This window comes from Trichosurus vulpecula, chromosome 8 (genome assembly GCF_011100635.1).
Source record: "Trichosurus vulpecula isolate mTriVul1 chromosome 8, mTriVul1.pri, whole genome shotgun sequence".
Classification (NCBI taxonomy): Eukaryota; Metazoa; Chordata; class Mammalia; order Diprotodontia; family Phalangeridae; genus Trichosurus; species Trichosurus vulpecula.
Window position 1 is genome coordinate 50087356 of NC_050580.1, and position 22014 is coordinate 50109369.

At 45.5% G+C, this 22014-nt stretch overlaps 1 protein-coding gene across 1 annotated transcript in view; it reads right to left on the bottom strand.

The window, feature by feature from the left end:
• STRA6 (signaling receptor and transporter of retinol STRA6) overlaps positions 1 to 22014 on the bottom strand; it is a 48044-nt gene that overhangs the window by 23730 nt on the left and 2300 nt on the right. The window contains exons 2-6 of the mRNA XM_036736010.1: positions 12592 to 12658; positions 9526 to 9611; positions 8726 to 8865; positions 4930 to 5096; positions 3065 to 3190 (exon numbers count right to left, since the gene is read on the bottom strand). Of these exons, the coding sequence (XP_036591905.1) occupies positions 3065 to 3190; positions 4930 to 5096; positions 8726 to 8865; positions 9526 to 9611; positions 12592 to 12658 (586 nt within the window). The remainder of the gene's footprint in view (positions 1 to 3064; positions 3191 to 4929; positions 5097 to 8725; positions 8866 to 9525; positions 9612 to 12591; positions 12659 to 22014) is intronic.

The following is a 22014-nucleotide window of genomic DNA, read 5'->3' on the forward strand; positions in this document are numbered from 1 at the left end:
CAGATAGCTTTGACTACTCCCCACCCTTGATCCTATCCAAACTCCATTCTCTTAGTTCCTGGCCTCCAACCTCTAGTCACCCCAGCCTACTGGCCACTCCCAACAAGATCCTCCCTAGACCCCCCCTCCTTCCATCACCCCAGATTATTTGGCCAACCCTAGAAACCTCCCACAGTCTCTCTGTATATAAGATCCCTCTTGTTTCCATGAAGGTTCTCTTGTCAATACAAGCAGCACAAATGCTCAGATTCCTTGAGGCGGATCTTTAATAAACACTTTCTTCGCCTGAAAGAAGGCTTAAGTTGAATTCATTCAGGCAGGACCCACATGTTGCTATTTCAGGGTTCTAGCACCCCTAAACCTCAACAATCTGGTATAGATGGCACAGAAGGAAATTCTATGAGAGAAAGCTGGAAAGATAAGGTGCTACCAGAATGCAGTGGGTCTTGAATGCTAGGCAGAGATGTGTGGACTCTATATGGTAGGTCATAGGGAGCCACAGAAGGCTTTTGAGCAGGGAAGTAACATAACTAGAGCTATGTATGAGACGTTATCTTGGCAATGGAAGGAGGGATGGTGGACTGGAGAGGGCAGAACAAAAGAGGCAGAAAATCCTTTAAGAAGAGTATCCCAACAGTTTGAGGAGGGATCCTGAGGAGGTCCTGCACTGGAGTGGTGACAGAGGAGATGGAAAAGAGGAAGAAAATGCTGGAATTATTGCAGATGTAAAATTGATAAGCCCTAACAACTCATGACATATGAAGCATGAGGGAGAGAGAAGAGGCAAAGGATACTCCCATGACGACTCGGTAAATAGCAGTGCCAAAGATGGTTATTGAAAGGAGTAAGAAGAGAAAAAGCATTTATATGCCAAACCCTGTGCTAAGTGCTTTTTACAAATATACTCACAGTAAATTTGTATATACCTCACAGTAACCCTGAGGCAGGTGCTATCATTATCCCCATTTTAGAGGGTAAGTGACTTACCCAGGGCCATATGGTTACTAAGCATCTGAGGCTAGATTCAAACTTAGGTCTTCCTGACTCCTGGCCCAGTGGTCTATCCACTGCACCACCAGTGGCCTCTAGGCAGCAGAAGTAGGTTTAGGGGGAAGATAACAAGCACGTCAGGTTTGAGATACCAAGACATCATCCAGATGGAGATGGAGATCTGGAGCTCAGGAGAAAGATCAGGCATGGAAACGCATAAAGGTGGTCATTGATGCCCTGTAAACAGATGAGACCAGGAGAAAAGACAAGGGGGCCAAGGACAGACTTAAGGTAAAATAGACAAGGGTAAGCCTATGTTAAGAGGATGAGAATGAGGATGAGAAGTTAGCTAAGGAGGCAGAGAAGGATCTGTAAGTTTGGAGAACCAAGAGCATGTCTCTGAAGCCAAGGAAGGGAAGACTAGTGGGCAGGGGCAGTCCGAAGTGTCAAAGGCCACTGCTGAGGAATAAGAAAAAATCCATTGAATGTAGTGATTGGGTCATTAGAGAGCTTAAAGGCAGCAATTAAGGATGATGCATAATTACAAGAGTGTGAAGGGAAAGTGGAGAGTGAGAGGGGAGATATCTACTATAAACAGCTTTTTCAAGAAATTTAGTGGTGATGGGAAAAAGAGGGGTGAGATTATAGTCAGATGGGGAGAAGGATTGTTTTTAAGGACTAGGGAGGCCTGAATGATTGTGGACAGATAGAAAAGAACCGTTGGTGATGAATGAGAAAATAAGGAAGCTGAGTCTAGTGAGTTCTTGGAGGGGAAGAGAATAGAATTGAGGGTGAAGAACGGGGACCCTTCTTTATCTGAGACTGAGGGGAAGGAGAGGAGAAGATGGAGGAGAGCAGAGGGATCTCATGCTGGGTAACCTTGATCCTGGGTTTGAGGAGGAAAGGGAGCAGCGTGGTCCTCCCCTGTGAGTGTGGGGATGGGGAGGAGAGAAGAAAAGCGTGCCTGCAGGGGGCGAGATAGGGGATCGATAGGGGCAGAATGGAAGGATTAGGGAACAGCAGGAAGCCCCAGCTGAGGTCAGGTACCATGAATACCTAGTAAATGAAATCAGCCCATTATGTGACTTTCTCCAGTAGCTCGGCAGCAGGAGCGAAGAAATAGGAGAATGGTGGCAGTTACCCAGGGATGAGAAGCCCCAGGTCAGGGAGAGAAGCTCAGGCAGACAAGGGACCCCAGGGCAGCATACCAAAGTTCCAGGCCTTGGGATCAAAACTGGGTGTGGGGGAACGACTCAACAACCAGAAACTGGGTATCAGAGAGGTTAAGCAATTCTTATCACAGAACTTAAAAAGCTAACTAGATGTCAATTAGATGTTATTAAAGAGAGAGAAGTTATTAAAGAGAGATGTTAGTAAAAAGAGGGAAGTGAGTCAGTGTTATTCAAGTGGGGTCGTCCAACCCATGGGTAAGTGGTTCAGCAGATAGAGCTTGGAGTCAGGCAGATGCATCTTCGTGAGTTCAAATCCGGCTTCAGACACTTACTAGCTGTGTGACCCTGGGCAAGTCACTTAACCTCTGTTTGCCTCAGTTTCCTCATTTGGAAAATGTGGGTAATTATAGCACCCACTCCCAGGGCTGTTGTGAGGATCAGATGAGGTAATAGTTATAGAGTGCAATGTCTGGCACATAGTAAGCATTATGTAAACGGTAGCTATTATCATGACTAAATGCTTGCTCACTTTGCAGTTGGGTGTCATAAAAAGAGCCAGCAGAGTGCCTGGCTATATACAGGAGGTGCTTAATAAATGCTTGCTACTAAATTGATTGGTTGTTGTAGAAAGTTCATTGATCTGGCAGCCAGAGGAACTATCACTTAACCTTCGGAATCTATGGTTTTCCCCTCCCCATAAATCTTGGATGATCCGATACCCACGTCCTCCCTCACAGAGTGCTGGGGGGACATGTAAATCTGCCAGAGAAATGCTGCCATAGAAATGTGACTCATGATTATTATCTCTGCCCACAGGCTAAGCTCAGTGCCCACCTCCGCCCCATAACTTCCAAAGCTGCCTGGAATGTGACAGAGGCAGCATGAACAGCCCCCACAGTTACCTCTGGGCTGGCCGGGGTCATCTTTCCACTCCAGCTTCTCAGGAGCTGCACAGGGTACCAAAGGCTCAGGAGCACAAGGCCAGAGAGGAGGGGCAGGGAGACCAGCAGGGAGTAGTACCTGTAGATCTGGACAGACCAATAATGCCCTGAGCTGCTTTCCAGCCTCGCCCACCCCACCCCGGAAACCCTCAACCCTGCTCCCTCCCTCCTTGCCCAAGGAAGACCGACAACTAGGCCCTACTTCCCACACCTGCCCACCTCCCTGGGGTCTCCAACTGGCCTCCACAAGCATGGGGGTGGAGGCGCAGCTTGCAGAGGGACCTGGAGATGAATGGAGGCAAAGGCAGCTGTGATGCAAGAGTGAGAAAATCTGGGTTTGAAGCCTGGCTCTGACACTTCTGAGCTGTGTGATTCTGAGCAAATCACTTCGACCTCTGAGGCTCAGTTTAATCATCTATAAAATGGAGTTGAGAGTAACTTGTGCTATATAAGTGGGAGTTATGACTGTGATACATATGTGTATATATATATATACATATATGTATACATGTATGTGTGTATGTATGTGCAATGTCCCAAAAATCTCAGAGCAGTTTAAAGCTATTAAAGTTCTTTAAATCACTCTATCGATAAATATTTATCAGGCACCTACTATGTGCCAGGCACTATGCTAAGTGCTATTTAAAGGTTATTAAAGCTTAAAGCTGGGCTGAGACTTTTGGGATACCCTAGATAGATAGATATGTAGGTAGATAGATAGATAGATAGATAGACAGACAGACAGATAGATAAATAGATAGATATCTAGATAATAGATAGATATCTAGATAGATATCTACATAGATAGATATCTAGATAGATGGATAGGTAGATATAGATATATATTTATTATGATCTGTGGTTCAAACAGGTTTTTTTAATTAAAAAAATAAACCACTGAGTAATTGGAAGAAGAAAGGAATAAATTGATTTTGTTTTTACACAGTGTGGTCCTGTTAACTTTTACCCAGTCACTTTCTACCTCAAGAAGCTCTGACGACTCCTCACTGTTTACAGGATAAAGCCTGAACTTAGCCCAGTGTTATTCCAAGTCCTCCTCAATCCATAGCCCACCCCCTGCCCTCCCAGCCTATTATCACGCTTCTCTCCCACATGGACCCTCCATCTGCTCTCGCTGAGCTGGGCTCTTCATTGTCTGGGGCCTGTGCCAGGTTCATCCCTGCTGGTTGCTTCATGTATGGTGTTCACCCCACTTCACCCCACACCCATGTGAAATCCCTTCCCTTTCCTCTCCCAAGCCTCCCCTATCTTTCAAGGCCCAGGTCAAGTGCTTCCTCCTCCAGGGAGCCTTTCCTGACTTCTCCCATCCCCTACGGGGGAAGGAACATTTATAAAGCTCCTATTATGTGCTTTTTAAACATACACATGATTTCATTTGATCCTTACAACAACCCTAAGAGATAGATGTCATTAATATCTCCATTTTCAGTTTAAGAAACTGAGGCAAACAGAGGTTAGGTGACTTGTCCAGGGTCACACAGCTAGTAAGTATGTGAGGCTGGATTTGAACTGAAGTCTTCCTTACTCCAGGGCTAGTGCTTTACCCACTGAGCCCCCAGATTCCTCCAAGGGTCTTAGGGACCATGTAGCCCAGCCCACACTTTTTGCATCTGAGGAACCCAAAGCTCATGACCTGCCTGAGACAAGTAAGGGTAAGGAGTGGAGAAAGAGAAGTAAGAGCAGGATTTGAACCCAGGTTTCCTGCCTCCTGGTGAAGCAAGCCCTCCCAAGTGTGGCCTTTCATGGAGCAGGCTATACTTCCATGCCCCCATGAGTCAGTGCACTCTGCTAGAGCAGAACCTTACCTTGGGTGTCTGAGGGCACTCCACTTTATGCCATATTTGGACCCCACAGTGGGCCCAGGAGAGTAAGCAGCCCAGGATGTATCCGGCTTGGTGTCGGACTGTGGCACACGCAATCAGAGGGTAGTAGAGGGCGGGGTAGTAGAGCAAAGCCAAGGTCTTCCAGTAACCTAGAGGAAGACAGACAGACAGACAGACAGACAGACAAAGGAATTGGGGGAGGGGTGGCAGAAAACAGAAGTGAGTGCTCAGACCATAATTACTCTGTCAACGTCTTGGGTTTTTCTCATAATGGTCATGTCAGGGCTAAATGAAGCCAGCTGGCCCAGTGAGAGACCCTAGAAGCCAGGTCCTTGGCCTGTAGGGAGAGGAATCTGCTGGAAGGAAGCACCCTTGTGCCTTCCACCCAGGATCTACTAAGTCCTACCTTGATGCTTGGCCTTCTACTCTTTCCCCATGTCTGGGATGTCACTCTTCTCCCTGCTCCCCCTAGCCACTAGCCCTGCCCCCAATCACTACCACATCACCACCTCCCCTGGATCAGCCCCTCACTCTAAGCCTTCCTCCTCACTGACTTCTTCCAGCATCCTGAGTTGATGATCTCATTCTGAACTTGGTGACATACTACTTCCAGTCTGTCTTCTGTGTGTGATCCCTGGCTCCCCAACCATGCTGGGAGCCCCCAAGGACAAGGACCAAGAATATTCCCCTGGTCTCCTCCATACAGTCCCTGCCTGTTGCTGGCCACCTCAGCTGACTCCAGAGTTAGGCAGGAACAAGTAACTGGGTAATATAAAATAGTAGATAATTTTAAAAAATCAATTCTGTTTGGCCCTGAGCTGCACTAAGCTATTGTGGGAGAAGGGAATGAAATAAGTTAAGCTCCCCTGAAAGTTAATTGGCTGATAGTAAGAGGAAGCTGCTAATGACCAGGCAAGAGGGCTGGGGCCAGACATTGGCCTAGGTCTGACATATATGGGTAACTGAGAGTTGATCTTCATCCCACTGTCTTCGAGGCTTCTTGAGTCTTTCCGGGACACCTAAGACAAGGATTATCAGTCTCATTTCAGAAATGGGGAAACCAAGGCCCACAGAAGTAAAATTACTTGCCATAGTTTCATGCCATGAGTTGTGAAGCAATTGATGTAAGTTGATTTGGTGAAGCAAGAATTCAAACTCAGCTCTTGTGGCTGTTACCCCAGATGACAAACCCTTTGCTAGTTACCATTGCATTAGGATTGGCATTGTCTCTTGTGGTACAAGGCCACAGGCTAAGCTCTCATCTCTGATGCCTCACCCCGCTCCAGGAAGGGTCCCTGGATCTCTAGCAGAGCCTTTACTTAAGGGGATTTCACATGAGTCAAAGTGCCAGATAAGTTAGAGGAGCCCCAGCAAAGCTCTCTTTGACCTGGCCAGCTGAGCCCAGGAGGATTTGTGTGTTTATAACATCCTGAGATGCCCACTCAGCAGCACACAGTTCTCTCTGCTATCCCCAGTGCTGATGCCCCCACCCCTTCCAGGCAGTAACCAGAAGTCACCAGATAAAACAATTGGCACAGACACAACCCCACCCCCACCCTCACCCCTACTCTGAACACAGGAGAATTGGGGAAGGGGCAATTCAACATGGCCCAGAAAAATGAACATTTAGACAAACTATAATCATTGATGGGTCCCAATGTCCAACTTTTCCTCCTGCCCTCCTCCAACCCATGTGTCATCCTTGGCTGTTCCTCAATGCATAGAATGCTATATGCCCCCTGCTTGGAATAAATTTTTGGAACCTCTCCACCTGCATGTTCTCCAAGGACCAGCTCAAGCCCCTCAATCACAGAATCTCTCAGGTAGAAGGGGATTCAGAAATGAAGCATCCAACCTGCCTATATCTGGACAGAAACCTCTCTTGGAGCATCCCCAGGGCAAAGGAGCCCAGCACTCCCTAACACAGCCCAGAATACCCTCTAATAGATTTACCTCTTCTACCCAATGCTCTTGGATCATCTCTCTGGGATTGAGCAGAACAAAGCAAGGTTTTTCTTCCTCTTTACCACCAAGGACTCAGAAAATGCTTGGTGGTTGGTTAATGAATTCCTCTCAGGCTCAAAGTCTTTCAAACAAAACTTGCCAGGCAGTTGACATTTATGATCACAACTCTCCCAAATAGAGGCTGAGATGTTTTGGGATTTCTTACATACTCCCCTCCTATCCCTTTCCTGGACATATCTCTCCATAGCCAGAAGTGAATTCTCTATAAAAGACAATTCAATCAGGCAGAGCTAAGAAAAATCACTCCATATGCTGGTACCCACTCAAGTGCCTCCGGATCATAGACCTAGAAGGATCTTAGAGGTCGTCTTAACTGATCACTCTTAGATGAAGGAACTAAAATCCGTAGAGATTCAGTGACTTACCCAAGGTCACAAGGTGGTAAGCAGCCTTACAAGTAGGATTTGAAGCCAAGTCTCCTGTCTCCCTGTCTAATATCCCAAGACATGGCCACAACAGCCTAATATCAGGTTGGGACTCCAAGGAAGTCCCGATATTTGAAATTCAGTAAACCAAAAGGGAACTGACATGTTAACAGAAATCTCGCTAGGCAGATCTAGTAAGGACCCCAAAAGATATCCACAAAGCCAATGGCCAGGCAAATGGGCAGTCAATAAACTGGAAAGACAGTCTTATTTGTCCAAACTGCTGTTGGTTAATCACCAAAGTAGAGACATTCAAACTGATCGGCCGTTTGTAGACTGGACAAGACACACCTGGCTTTCCAGTTCATTGACCACTCTTCTAACTACTGGCTTTACTGATGCCCTCCGGCCCCCATTCGATCTATTTAACTGAGGCTCCACTAACACCTAATTATTTATTTTTCATGGGAAGAAATAATTGGAAACTTAAGACCTTGATCATCCACCTTGCTCCAGGAAGCCTGGACAGGCAGCTGGTACTGGAGAGGTGATGCTGTCTATTCCTAGCACTTGGCAGGTTGCATGGAGGAGCTGAGAGCAAAGGTCTGGAGAAAGAATTCAAAGCATCAAGGTGGGAGCCACCAAATGTTGGAAGAGAGTGCCTTAGAAAGGATAATGCTGGGTGGCTTAGAGGCAGCTAGTTAGCCTGGTGGACCTGGAGTCATAAAGACTTGAGTTTGAATTATGCCTCGGATGCTTACTAGCTGTGTGACTTCCCCCAAATGTCTCATCCTCAGTTTCCTCATCTGCAATATGAGGTAATGATAGCATTTCCCTCATAGGGTTGTTGTAAGGAACATCCATCTATCTATCTATCTATCTATCTATCTATCTATCTATCTATGTATCTATCTCCAACATTTATAATGCTAATAATAGCTAGTATTTACATAGTATTTTTAAGATTTGCAAAGAACTTTATAAATTATATACATATAATATATAAAAATAGGTTAGCACATAATATACTATATATTATATATTTATAAAGTTCTTTGCAAACCTTAAAATTAATATGTAAATGGTAGTTATCAGCATTATAAATGTTAGTTATTTTCAACATTATCAAATCAGCCATTATTAGCATTATTCTAATAGTAAATCCAAAGAGAGGAGAAAGTGCTAATGGTGAGATTTCAGGCACTGTAACAGGTAAGCAGGGATAATTTCTAGGCCAGGAGGCCTTCCCTGAGCATCTTACAACACCCCATACAAGCAGACCCTTCCTTCCCATTACAGGGAGGCAGCTCTGTGTTTTACCACCTCCCCAGTCCTATGGAAGCAGGACAGCCATCAATGAAGTGACCCATAGCTACACACAGTACTACCTTGACCAGCTGGGGAGGAGATGGGGAGGAAGGGCAATGGGTTTTCATCCAAACCCAGCACACAGAGGTTAGTGAAGAGGATCCCAAACACAGCCACAGGCACCAGCCGGCCACTTTCTTCTGCCAAGAAATCCAAAGGACTGCAGCCAAATGGATGAGATACATGGGGTGGGGGGTGGGATGGGAACAGGGATGAGGAGAAATATTAAATTAGGGTTAGCGGTCCCTCCCCTGCATGCTGCTTACATCCCAATCCTGTCATCTCACCAGATTTCCACAACACCCCTCTGAGATGGGGCTGTTTCTGTTTTATAGGCAAAGCAACCGAGTCTTAGAGAGGTTAAGTGACCAGCCCTGGAACTTACAGCTAACTCCTGATTGCTCTAGAAGAGATAGCCCCTCCCCCATCAGGATTTCTACACCTTGTTTAGAATTTCAAGTGAATTTCAATTCATTCAATTCAATTCAAAGGAATTTCAAATGAATGTCCCAGCATCAAATTCTCCTAACTTTTGGTAGGTGCCTATTGGCCATGAACTTGGACCTATGCTCTGAATAATCAATCACATTCATTGAATACTTTCTGGCCCAACATCCTTAAAGACAGGTATGCAGTGATTCTCATTGTCATTTTACAGATTAGAAAATTGAGGCTTATTCAAGGTCACACAAAAAACACATAGCAGGGACTTAATCCCAAACCCTTGGATTTTCAATCCAAGCCTCCTTCTGCTATAGACTGCACTGCCTCTGGGCTTGGGTCCTGCAGGTTCAGCATCCTAGATGCTCCTTCTCCTTACCTGGGAAGTCCAAAGATCCCATGCCAGCACCCCAGGCAGAGCCTCCTGCGCTTCACTAGCAGGGACAGCAGCAAGATGGCAGCCAGCTACACAGGAGAGAAGCGAATCCAACCAGGATGACTGTGAGCGTTGTGAGCATCCCAGTATCCCAGCACCAGAAGAGAGCTCATTTAGACCCTCTTGTACCCAGACAGGAATCATCTGTGCAGTTTCCTGACAAGAAGTCATTCAGAGCCTGGGGAGGGGGCTCTTAGGATTGGTGACAACCCATGTCATGTCACGGGGGACAGTGAATGAAAGAATGGATGAATGAATGAATGAATGAAAAAGCATTCATTTGGTGCTTACTAAGTGCCGAGCACTGTGCTGAGCACTGGGAATACGATTAGAAAGTCAAGACAGTCTCTGCTCTCAAGAAGCTCACAATTTAATAAGGGGAGATAGCGGAAGTGAGGAAGGGCATCCCTACACAAACCCCGAACTGGCCAGGATTGTCCCAGGAAACTGGGCCCGGATGCCAAGTATTCAAGGACTCTGCTCCCTACTGTTGCTTTTCCCCTCTCACCCCAGAAAGGGGTGTTTAGTCAGTTTCCCCAGCACAGGCCCCCTTCCCCTAGTTTGTCACCCGTCCATCCCTACTGGTGTCCTTCCTCAAAATCAGTCTCTTCTGTCCCTGAGTTGGGGCCAGTCTAATGCATAGATCTAAACATACATCACTCCCCTGGGGCTCGAGAATCTCTGACAGCTTCCTATTGCCTAAATGTTAAAGCACCATTTAATGTTGTTTGATGAAGATGAGGTAGGTGGACCGGAGAGCTACAGACACCTCATCCTGGGATCCAAAGCCCTCCGAATTTTGGCTCCGTCCTTATTTCATTGTACACAATCAAACAAATCTTTATCAAGCTGTATCTGAGGCACAGACCTAGGCAGTAGGAAGATAAAATTGCAGTATGGCAGTCTTTGCCCTGGAGGAACTTGGGATCTCATAGGAGGTCTGTGATTTACATAAATAAGTAGCTATGATACAGATGAGCACAGAAAGAACTTCTGGTCCAAGTGCTACAGAGAAGTTTGAAGAGGAAGTCACCATTGTCAGCTTGGGGAAAGCCTCACAGGGATGAGCCTAAGAGGAGAAGGGCTCCAAGAGATGGAGAGGAAGGGGGAGGCAGAAGAGGGCAGAAGGGGATCTGAGACAGTGGAGTGCTCTGCAACGTAACCCGGTGAAGGGAGAAGCATAAAGTGCGTTGGAAAGATTCAAGGCAGAAGAAGTCCATGAAGGTTTGAAGGTGAGGAGGATGCAGTCCAATTGGGCATCAGGAAAGCTACTTTGGCGAGAGTGGGAAGGGTGGGTTATCTAGGGGAGACACTAGTGGTCTGGGGGCCATTAGGAGAGCCTCGGAAGAGATGAAGAGTCTGAACAAGGGTGGTGACAGTGAGCGGCCAGGGAGGGGACTGAAAGGGGAGATACTGGAGAGACTGAATCTACAGGAATTGATGAGAGGGAAGAGTCCATGGAGACTCCAAAATGTTGAGCCTGAGAAGATAGAGTGATAGCAGTAGAAGAGGGACATTCAGAGGAAGAGCTTAGGAAGGGAGGATGAGTTCAGTTTTGGACAGGTGGAGTGGAGAGGGATGCCCAGGTGCAGATGTGGGGCAGGGACCTGGAGCTACAGGGCTTGAGCTCAAGAGGAGCTTAGGGCTGGGAAGATAGATTTGGGGATCAAGTGCACAGAGGTGATACCTGGAGTCAAGCGAATGAATGGTTGGAAAGAGAAAGGGAAAGGAAAGGGAAAGGGGAAGGGAAGGAGAGAAGAGAGAAAGGAAGAAGGGTGAAGGGATAGGAGGGGGGGGAGGGATGGTAGGGAAGGGGGGGAGGGGGCCAAGCATGGAGTCTTGAAGATACCCACACATGTATATTCCTATAAGACTGAACTGTTAGCAGTTTGCTGATCTCTACCCACCCGCTTCTGCCTCTGGACACTCCCCACCCCATCTGCCTGTTGAAAGCCTTCTTTTCCTTTCAGACTCAGCTCAGATGCTGCTACAAAGACTTCCCAGATCCCTTCTAGTTGAACATATCCTCTCCATTCTCCTAGATCACTTTGTATCTCTTTTTTTAACCTCCATCATATTCTATTTTTTTATTAAATTTATTTGTGTGCCTATTTTAATTTTCCTACTAGATTGTAAGTTCTTAGCAGGCAGAAATAGACTTTTTCACATAAAAATCCTTGCACAATACTTCACACTTAATAAATGTTAAGTGGTCCAGTAGATAGAGCTCTTAGGCCTAGAGTCAGGAAGACTCGAGTTCAAATCTGTCCTCAGACACTAGCTATATGACCCTGTTTGCCTCAGATCCTCATCTGTAAAATGGGGGTATCATAATAGCACCTACCTCACAAGGCTGTTGGATCAAATGAGATTGTATTTGTAAACTGCTTTGTAAATTGGTACATAGTAGGTACAAATTTGTAAATTGGTACGTAGTAGGCATTTAATAAGTGCTCATTTCCTTCCTCCCTTGTCTTACAGCCTGGCTCCAGCCCTCTTTCCAGGCTGAGTACGAATTACTCCTCACCCTATACTTTTCAGTCTGGCCTCCTCCCTTGTCCTCAGCCATGACATTCCATCTTTGTCTCTGAGCTGAAAGCCCCCCTCCTCACCCTGACCTCTCAGATCCATTTTCCTTCTGCTCAAGTTCTACCTGAGACCTTTCCTGCCCACCCCCCACCACCCTGCCCCAGCTGCTGATGCCTTCTGTATATGCAGAATTTCATATAAATCTCTATATACTTACATGTCTGCACAAATATTGTCTCCACTAATAGTCTATAAGCTTGAGGACAAAGACTGTTTCACTTTTGAATGTACCCCTAGTGTCATAGTAGGCACATAGTAGGCAGCTTAGTAAATGCCCCTTGATTGGATGAGTGAGTGTGTGGAAAGTCTTTGGCCTCCCCACTCTGCCTGGGCTGCAGGCACCACCTGTCCCAGGGTAGGCGTTGGAGCAGATCCTCCTTCATGGGAAGGCAGGACAGCCCCAAGCCCAAGTGTACTCACCGATAGCGGGGCCAAGCAGGTATGGTAAAGGCTGGGTGGGAAGCTGTGATGGCAGGCTGGAATAGTTCTGGAGACACAGTGAGAAAGAGAGAAGCACAAAGACATTAACAGGGTTCACCCAGCCCCAAGGATGAGACAGGCCAAGTGCCAGTGGGCTGTGGTTTACCATGCACACATTTGAGCCCTTAGTGGGAATGCTTCTCAAGCCCCTACAATTCCTGGCCCTCTGCCACCTGCCCAATGTTCTGTCTCATGGCTCCTCAACATGCTCCAACCTTGTGGGGTACTTCACCTACCCAGTGGGTACAGACCACTAAGTTTAGAATCACAGGGTCTGGGTTCAAATTCTGCACTTGATACCACAGGCAAGTCAAATCTTCTCTCTGAGACCTCAGTTGGCTTAGATGTTAAATGAAGACACTGGACTCAATGACCTCTATGGTCCCCTCTGTCAGTCTATTTTCTGTGATGCTATAAACATGCTCATTCCCCCCAACCCTAGAATAACCTCCATTCTCAACCCTCTCCATTCTTCAAGGCTCCACTGTAGGGCCATCTCCTCCAAGAAGTCTTCCCTGACCACTGCAGTCCACATTCTTCTTGGAACTCCTGCAGCCCTCCAAGTCTGACCAGCCAGTCTTACTCAGGATTCCACACCTTGTGTGTTGCCCTTTGTTTCACATGTGAGCCAGGGGATGGCTTGATGGATATACTGCTTCACAGGCAGTGAGCAGATATGAGATCTAATCAATTCACTGGTCATTTGTTAAATTTCTGCTAGGTGCCAGGAACTACAGATCCAAAGACAAGAATGAAAAAGGGTCCCTGCCCTCAAAGAGTTTCTATTCTTGTTTCTCTTCTGTCTTCAAGTCTTACTTCTAAGACTTACAAGCTGTGTGGCTTTAGGTAGGTCACTTCCTTTCTGTTTGCCTAAGCTTCCCCATCTGTAAAACAGGCTGTTCAGATGAGCCATCCTCTTAAGGTGACTTCCAGTTCTAGTGCTCTTCACCTCTATGACTCATCAACTAGCCTGTGAGAACACCATAGTAAGAGACTGTCTTCTCCTCCTCATCATCATCATTTTCTTCTTTTTCTTCCCCCATCTCTCCTACAACACCCACCAGGGCTCTGTAGATACAGAAGCTGCTCAGTAGACTTGGCGGTTAAGTGATTGCTCAATAGTCCTAGCTGGGAAAAATGACTGAGAAGAACAACACCTGGGGGCCTTGGCTGGGTTCCTAAGTCCAGGTGTAACTTTTTCTATAAGGGTGAAGGATTGGGGCAGGGGAGGACTCAAGAGGACACAACTTGAAGATTAGGGAAAGAACAGAGAAGGCCCTGGGCTCATGGATGTATGGAGGAGAGAAGGCTGATGGACAAAAGGTTTCAGGCCTGAAAGAGATCCATCTCCTCACCACCTCCCAGTCTTGGCCACACATCTCCAGTACTTCATTCCACTGCCCTCATCCGTCCTGCCTCCTGCAGCACTTCCACTAGGGCATGTAATGAATTCCCATTGCTTGCTCTCTTCACATTTTCCTTGGGAAATTACAGCCAAGAGTGCAGGGGAGACTTCCAGCAACCGGGCCCCACAAGACGGAGAACACTGTGACTCTATAACCGGGAACATCACAGCCTCATAGCCCAAGGCCAGAACCACCTCTTCCTCTCTATCCCAGAGGGAAATACTTAAAAGGCTGAGAGCCGACAAAGAACTTACCAAGTCATCTGGTCCCCACCTTTTGGCAAGGAGACTGGTAGGGGAAGGAAGGAGTTAGGAACAGAGCTTTCTTTGCAACTGAAGCTGTGATTCCTGCAGTCCTATGAAAGCCCTCTATCAAAATCCACCCCTCCCCCTACCTTTGTGCTTAAAAACCAAGTTTCATGCGGATAGATTCTTTCTCCAGTTTCCCTATTGGCAAATAGATTCAAGGGCCTCTGGGGTTCCTTCCAGCCCTAACATACAAAGATTCTAGGATTCGAGGGTTCCCAAGGGGTATTCCAACTAAGAATGCACTTGGCCCTGGGAGAGGCAGAGCCCATAATGAACAATACCCAAATAACTGCTGAGGGCAGGTTTGATAGGAAGAAAGTAGGGGATGCTGGGAGAATGAAACATAAGCTCCAGCACTTGCAAAAAATTATGATTATTCTTATATGGTTCCCAAAGTGGAACTTCCCTGACCTCTTCTCCCTCAAAGACAAGGACTTCACACTGGAGTCTTCAAGTAGTGTCCTTGAACCATAGGGTTTAGAGCCAAAAGGGACTTGAGATACTGTGTCCAACTCTCTCATTTTACACATAAGGAAACTGAGACTCAGAAAAGAAGCAATTTATCCAATGACAGAACTGGGATGGAAGCCCAGGTTTTCTGATTCCAAATCCAGTATTTTTTCTGCTATTCTGGAATGAGTCTGTGACTTAACCCAGTGGTAGAGGGATCCCCTCAATCCCATATCCTCCTACATCTCGTACTTTACAGGGTCAAATGAGAGGTTTGTGAAGCACTCAGTACACTGCTTAGCACACAGTAGGTGCTTAATAAATTTATGTTCCCTCACTTCCCCATTGTCTATCACTGTATGGGTTATATTCACACATACACACACCAATCAGATGATTTCCCCTTGTCCTTTGTCCCTACCCTCTGGACAGGCATCCAGTGTCTGGACCTTGAGATATTCCTGACATTCCAGATGTATCCCTAGCAAATACCTTCTTTTAATACTCATTCCAGTCTCCATACCCCATGGGGACCTTTGGAAATAATGGATGAGAGAGGAGGAGAGTGGAAATTCTCACTTCATTGGTATTTCGAGGATATCTGGTGCAATGGGAGGAGCCCTGGGCTGAGAGTTAGGAAGTCTATGCGCCACAGCTGTGTACATAGCTCTCTGGGCATGACTTTGGGCAAGACACTTCCTGTCTCTGAGCTTCAGTTTTCTCATGTGGGGAATGGGGATAATAACAATCCTTGCCCTACTACCCTTACAAAGATACTATAAAGACTAAATGACAGGTGGGAAAGTGCTGTGGAAAGCATAAAGTCATGTGCAAATGTAAGTTTTTATTTATTTTTTCTCGTGATGAAATTCAGAGTAGATCCATTCAGAAGAGGACATTTCTCCACCATCTCATCACTTTCCACTGAAAGAGCCAGCCTCTGAGACCCCCACAGTCAGTAATTTTGTAATTCCTTCCCATCATGCCCAGCACTTTTGACTTCTGCTCCCCAGGGAGAGATGGAAATACTAGCCAGAGAGGACTCTAGGACTCCAGCCTACCTACAAGAAAGGAAAGCAGTGATCACATCTGAGCTAATATAGGCTGACCAACAACCAGTCCTGCCACATGATCTTTGTAACTGCCAGGGTATTAATCTGATTTATTGGGGCAATTCCATAGACATGGTAAACTTGGATGTGAAAAAGGCATTTAACACAGTCCTTCTTGATATCCTTGTGGACCAGATGGAAGAGATATGGGAAGATAAAGAGATATAAAAGATGAGATTGTGCTTTTGCTTTTTTGGAGGCAATTGGGGTTAAATGAGTTGCCTAGGGTCACAAAGGTAACAACTGTCTGAAGTCAAATTTGAACTCAGGTCCTTCTAGACTCCAGGGCCAATGCTCCATCCACTGCGCCACATCACATTTCAAACTTATTGACTGAACAGACCCAAAGAGTGGCGAAGAATATTGTCCTAGGATGAGATCTCTAGGTGGGCATCACAGGAGTGTCATTGGCTCTGTTCAATGCGATTTTATTTTCATTGACTTGAATGAAAGCACAGACAGCCTTCTTCTTAGATTTGTGATGGCATGAAGCCAGGAGGGACAGCTAGATGACAGAATTGTGATCCTCAAATATCTCAACAAGGTTAAAATGATGTTCTGAATTTAATTAAGTTGTATATATGGGTTGAAAAAATTTAACTGTACACATATAAAAGGGGAGAGTCATGGGTAGACAATTACAGTTCATATAAAGGAAAAAAAAAAGCCTGTAGCTTTTTACCAAACTGTAAACTCAATTAAGGGTAAGGGTATGATGTAGTAACCAAAAGGAAATTCAATCTTAGGATGCACTGAGAGGATTTCAATGTCCAGAGTGAAGACCACATCTGGCCCAGTAGAAAACAGGACCAAGAAAATTGGGGGACCAAGGATGGATGACAGACAAGGTCTAGAGCACAGAGCATAACAGACCCAGGATGAGAGTGGGTAAAAAGTCTGGAACGTCAAGGGAGCAGTAGGGAGATGCCAGGCACTGGGCTCTGGGCACCTGAGATCCTGAGTCCTGGACTCACTTTAAGATCTGTATGCAAAGAAAACATCATGATAAAGAAGAAAGAGCCCTAGGTTTAGAGAGCAATAACCATTAGCACATACAGCACTTTAAGGTTTGCGAGTGCCTACATCTATCATCTCCTTGACTTGGATCCAGAAGACTTGAGTTTGGGGAATCATTTGAGGCCCTCTGAGGGCAGTCTGTTTTATTCCTCCCAGGCCCCACTATTTCAGATCAGGTCCAGTCAAGTCCCACAAAGCTCCCCCACCGCTTTCTTGCCAGCTGCCTTGCTGAAGTTTAGAATTATAATCAAAATCAATACTGCCATTAATCCTGGAAAGGGTGTGTTAACCTACTTTCCTCTGATTCTAATCAGGATCCCTGTAACTTTCCAAATCAAAATCCCTCTCCGTGGTCCCCCACTTCCTTTTATATGTCATCTTCTCTTGTTAGAATGTAAACTCCTTCAGGGTAGTGACTGTCTTCGCTTTTTAAAAAAAAAATGTGTATCCCCAGCACTTAGCACAGAGCTTGGCACATAGTAAGTACTTAATAAATGAAACAGGTTTTTCCAGTCATTCATTTGTTTGTTCTTTTCATTCATTCATACAGCCATCCATTCATTCATCTGTAAGTTCAGGGCATGAGATGAGATGCTTTCTAATGTCCCCTTGAGTGCTAGATCCTGTTTTTGCTCTTTTTCTCCATGAAACCTATTAAAAAGTCCTCTGGCTGAGTTCCCTCACCTCCCCCTCATCCCAGCCCAGACTGAAAGGAGTTAAGGAAAGGAAGGCAGGTTTCTCTGTGCAGGAAAGAGGAAGGCATTCAGGGAAAAAAACAGGCTCAATGTTCACCACAAGTCTGCCTCCCCAGAGGGAAGAAGGATTGGATTTACAGAAATTACTCTCTGCTTTATAAGACCCAGCATGTATTATGCAGATGGGCTGTGGGCCTCCACAGAACCCCCGCCCCCCTTCACTTTCTCCCTCTCCAGCAGGTCTTTTCTTCTTAGGGCAGTTAAAATCCAGACCCTAGAGCAAAGCAATATTTTCATTCTATTAACTTAGAGGATATTGTCCAGTCCTGAACAGCATTAGGTTCATCATGGAGGAGGGAAGTAGTCTGTGATATTGGCCATTGCCAAGCCTCCATAGATCCCACATGGTGCACATGGCCTTGATGAGGTCTGTAATCTAGGACAGAGAGCCAGGAGTACCCAGTCTGTGCTTCCTAGCAGCCTTCCATTGGCTTTAGAATCATGGGTGCTCCTCCTGGCTCCTTCTCAGGCCAGAAAAAAAAGAGGAGGAAGGCAATTCATTCTGTGAGGATATGAAGGGGACTGGTCAGCACAACTGGGCATCAACTGTGAAGAATGGGATATGGGGCAAGGGAACCACTTGTTACAAGGATCTTAAGATCCCATGACTCTAAGAGACCTCAGGGGGCATCCTTGGACTTCCCTATGGCTCTAATTAGGAACCCCAGAACTTTACAAACTAAAATACCCCTCCCTGGCCACCACCCCTCTTATTAGACTGTTACCTCCTTCAAGATGGTGACTGGTACCGAGGGCAGTGTGGTACCTAGAAAGACCATGAGATTTAGAGTGAGGATTTGGGTTGATTTAAAAGCACAGCTAACTCTCAACGACTGGTGGGATGAGTCACTTCATTTCTCTAGGCCCCAATTTCCTCTCCCTGTAAAATGAGCATTGGATTAGATCAGATGATCTCTGGAAGCCTGGTAAAGCCGGTGGACCCCTTCTCAGAATAACGCATTTTTCTTTTAAAATAAATATGCATTTGTTTTAAATCTATAAAATAAAATACCTAGGATTACAGAAGAACCCAACAACTATTGAAAACAAAGGTGTGGGACAGCTAGGTGGCACAGGGAGTAGAGCACTAGCCCTGGAGTCAGGAGGACCTGAGTTCAAATCCAGCCTCAGGCACTTACATACTTACTAGCTGTGTGACCTTGGGCAAGTCACTTAACCCCAATTGTCCTGCCTTCCCCCCTCCAAAAAAAGAAAATAAAGGTGTAATTTTTTTCCTGTCCAAGTTCATGGATACTCTGGAATCTAGCTATGGACTGCTTGGAGGTCTGTGGACTACGAGCTAAGAACCCCAAGGTCAAATGATCTCTGAGGTTCCTTCTAGCTCTAAATCATATGATTCTATGACTTTCACAATAGGGGTTTAGCTCCCCACCTAAGGAAGGAAGATAGTGAAAGGATGGGGGAGAAGAGAAAAGGAAAAAACAGGATGGGGGAGGGGAGGGTGGAGAGAGAGGGAGGGAGGGAGGAAGGGAGAGAGACAGGAAGAGAGAAAAAGAAAGGGAGAAAAGAAAGGGGAGAAGGAGAGAGGGAGAGAGAGAGAAAGGGGGAGGGAGGGAGAGAGAGGGGGAGAGAGGGAGATGGAGATGGAGAAGAGAGGGAAAGAGGGAGAGAGAGAGAGAGACAGAGAGAGATGTGTTAGGTCAGGAAAACAAGTTATAGAATAAAGACAACATTGTAAAGGCAAACTGATAGACTTAAGAACTCTGACCAATACAGTAGCTAAGTATGGTTCCAGAGGACTGGAGATGAACTCTGCTACCTGTTCTGGACAGAGAGGTGATAGACTCAGGGTATAAAACAAGACATACATTTTTGGATATGGACAATGTGGGAATTTGTTTTGCTTGACTATGGATGTTTGTTACAAGGATTTTGTCTTTAAAATGAGAGGGAGTAGGGCAAGAGAAAAATAAATGCTTGATAACTGAGAAATAAAGTATGAGGACAGACTTTTTAAATGATATTGCCATTTCTAAAAGAAATAACATCTATAAGCAAACACATAGAGGATAGTTATCAAGTAAGGTAGACAAGAAAGAATGTAGGACTTAGAATCAGAAGACTTGGGTTTGAATCCTAGATCTGTTGCTTATTATTTGTGTAATCTAAGGCAGATCACTTCACTTTTCTGAGCCTCAGTTTTACTAATCTGTAAAATGAGGGGGTTTCATTTGATCTATGATCCTATGATTCTATGTATGCTAGGAGAGCAGTAACCATTCCCTATTTTGATGGCTTTTTGTGAGAATCAGCTGTGACTTGTGTTAGAGAAATGTTCAACTATATAACTGGAGAAACTGAGGCACCAAGATCCATGTTGCCTTCTGATGATGGTGCCCAGGGTCACTTTGTTACAGGCAGGCTATAGCCAGGAGCTGAATCAAGCCAATCAATCAGTCAGTCAGTCAATACACATTTCTTAAGCTCTTACTCTGTGCCAGATGCTGCTGTACTAAAGTGCTGGGGATACAAAGAAAGGCCAAAAAAAAAAAAAATCCCTGCTCTCAGGGAATTCAGTCTAATGGGAGAGACAACCTACAAATAACAACATAAAAACAGGGTAAAGGCAAGATAAATTGAGGAAGGATAAATAATCTCAGAGAAATGACATCTAGATTAAGGGAGATCAAGAATGACTCTTTTCAGGTGAGATGTTAGCTGAGACCTGAAGGAAACCAGGTAAGTCAGAAATCAGAGAGACCTAAGCATAGGGGACAGCCCATGAACACACTGAGCTGGGATGTGGTGTGCCCTGTATAAGGAACAGCAAAGAGGCCAGCGTCTTTGGATTGAAGAGTTCATGGTGTGTATGGGAAAGGTGGTGAGGAGGTCAGGTCTTCTGACTGTCAGTTAGGCTCTCTTTACTGTACCAAAGTGCCTTGGTCACTCATGTAGCCTCCACCAAAAAAAGAAACCAATAGATTGCCCCCTCCCCTTCAAAATCACAGCTGGAAGAGAAGGAATGAGTAGTGATGCAGGCTGATTCTCAAAGGTCCAATATCATTACAGTAAAAGTCTCCTTTCAACCACAAAATATCCCAGTCCCAGGCCAGTGATTCATTTGTTTTGAGCCACATTCCCTTTATGCAGTATAAGTCTAATGTAACCCAAAGATCTGGCCAGCATCGTACTTTTTTTTTTCTTTGTAACAGGATATGCTCCAGAGCCCATGGTTCACCATTGCTGCCTCCAAGCCTCGAAGGGTCTATGGAGTTCTGGTCCTTACAGACATCTTTTATCTTTGTGTAGTGGAATGAATATGGGACTTAACAGTCAGAAGACCAGGGTTAGAGTCTCAGTTCTACTATTAACTAGCAGCCAGTCAACAAACATTTATTAAGCTATTACTATGTGCCAGACACTGTGCTAAAGTGCTGGGGATACCAAGAAAGGTTAAAAAGGCTCAGTTTCATTTGCCAAAATGGGTTGTATAAGCTCACAGGGTCACCGTAGAGATCAAATGTGATAATGGATATGAATAGCAAATGTAAATGTTGGCTGCTGTTGCCACTGTCTTGATCTTCTTGAGGGCTTTAGTCAGTGTCTGTCTACCTGTCTGACTCATCTGGAATTTCTTCTCAAAAAGAGAAGTCAAACAGGGGTCAAGTCCACAGGATCCCAGCCTCTTCCCAAGAGCATCAGGGGGTTTCTGAATGTTGGAAAGTTGGCAAAGTGATTAGACTCTGGTCATGACCTCATCATTAGACTGTTATTTAATGATGAGACATACCTTTGAGGGAATGCTTAAGAATCCTAAAAACACCCACTCGGTCACATTTGTGATTCCCTCCTTGCACAATACCCAACACAATGGCTTTACTCATATTCTTAACCTAGTTTTCTTTATTTAGCTTTATTAATTGCATTGATAGCCAGATGTGGTACAGGGGAAAGAATCCCAGTTTTGGAGTCAGAAGATCTGAGTTTAAATTCTGACTTTGTTACTTAGTACCTGTGTGACCTTAGACAAGTCACTTAACATCTAGGTTTCTCATCTTCAAAATGAAGGGGTTGGAGTAGATGGCCTCTAAGATCCCCTATAATTCTGGATCCTATGATCCTAGGACATAGAAGAAGGACCTCAGTATTGCAGGGGAATGGGAGGGCTCTTCTGTGGAGGATTTGTGGACATGGACAAACATCACAGAGGGATGAGAAGACATGTGTGCATTACAATGGACATCAAGGGATTGAGAGCCCATATGGTAGATATCACAGATCCATTTGGGGCATTGATGGATTACCAGAGTAGAAGCCAGAAGGAGCCTGGTCAGAGTTAACTCCTTGATACCCA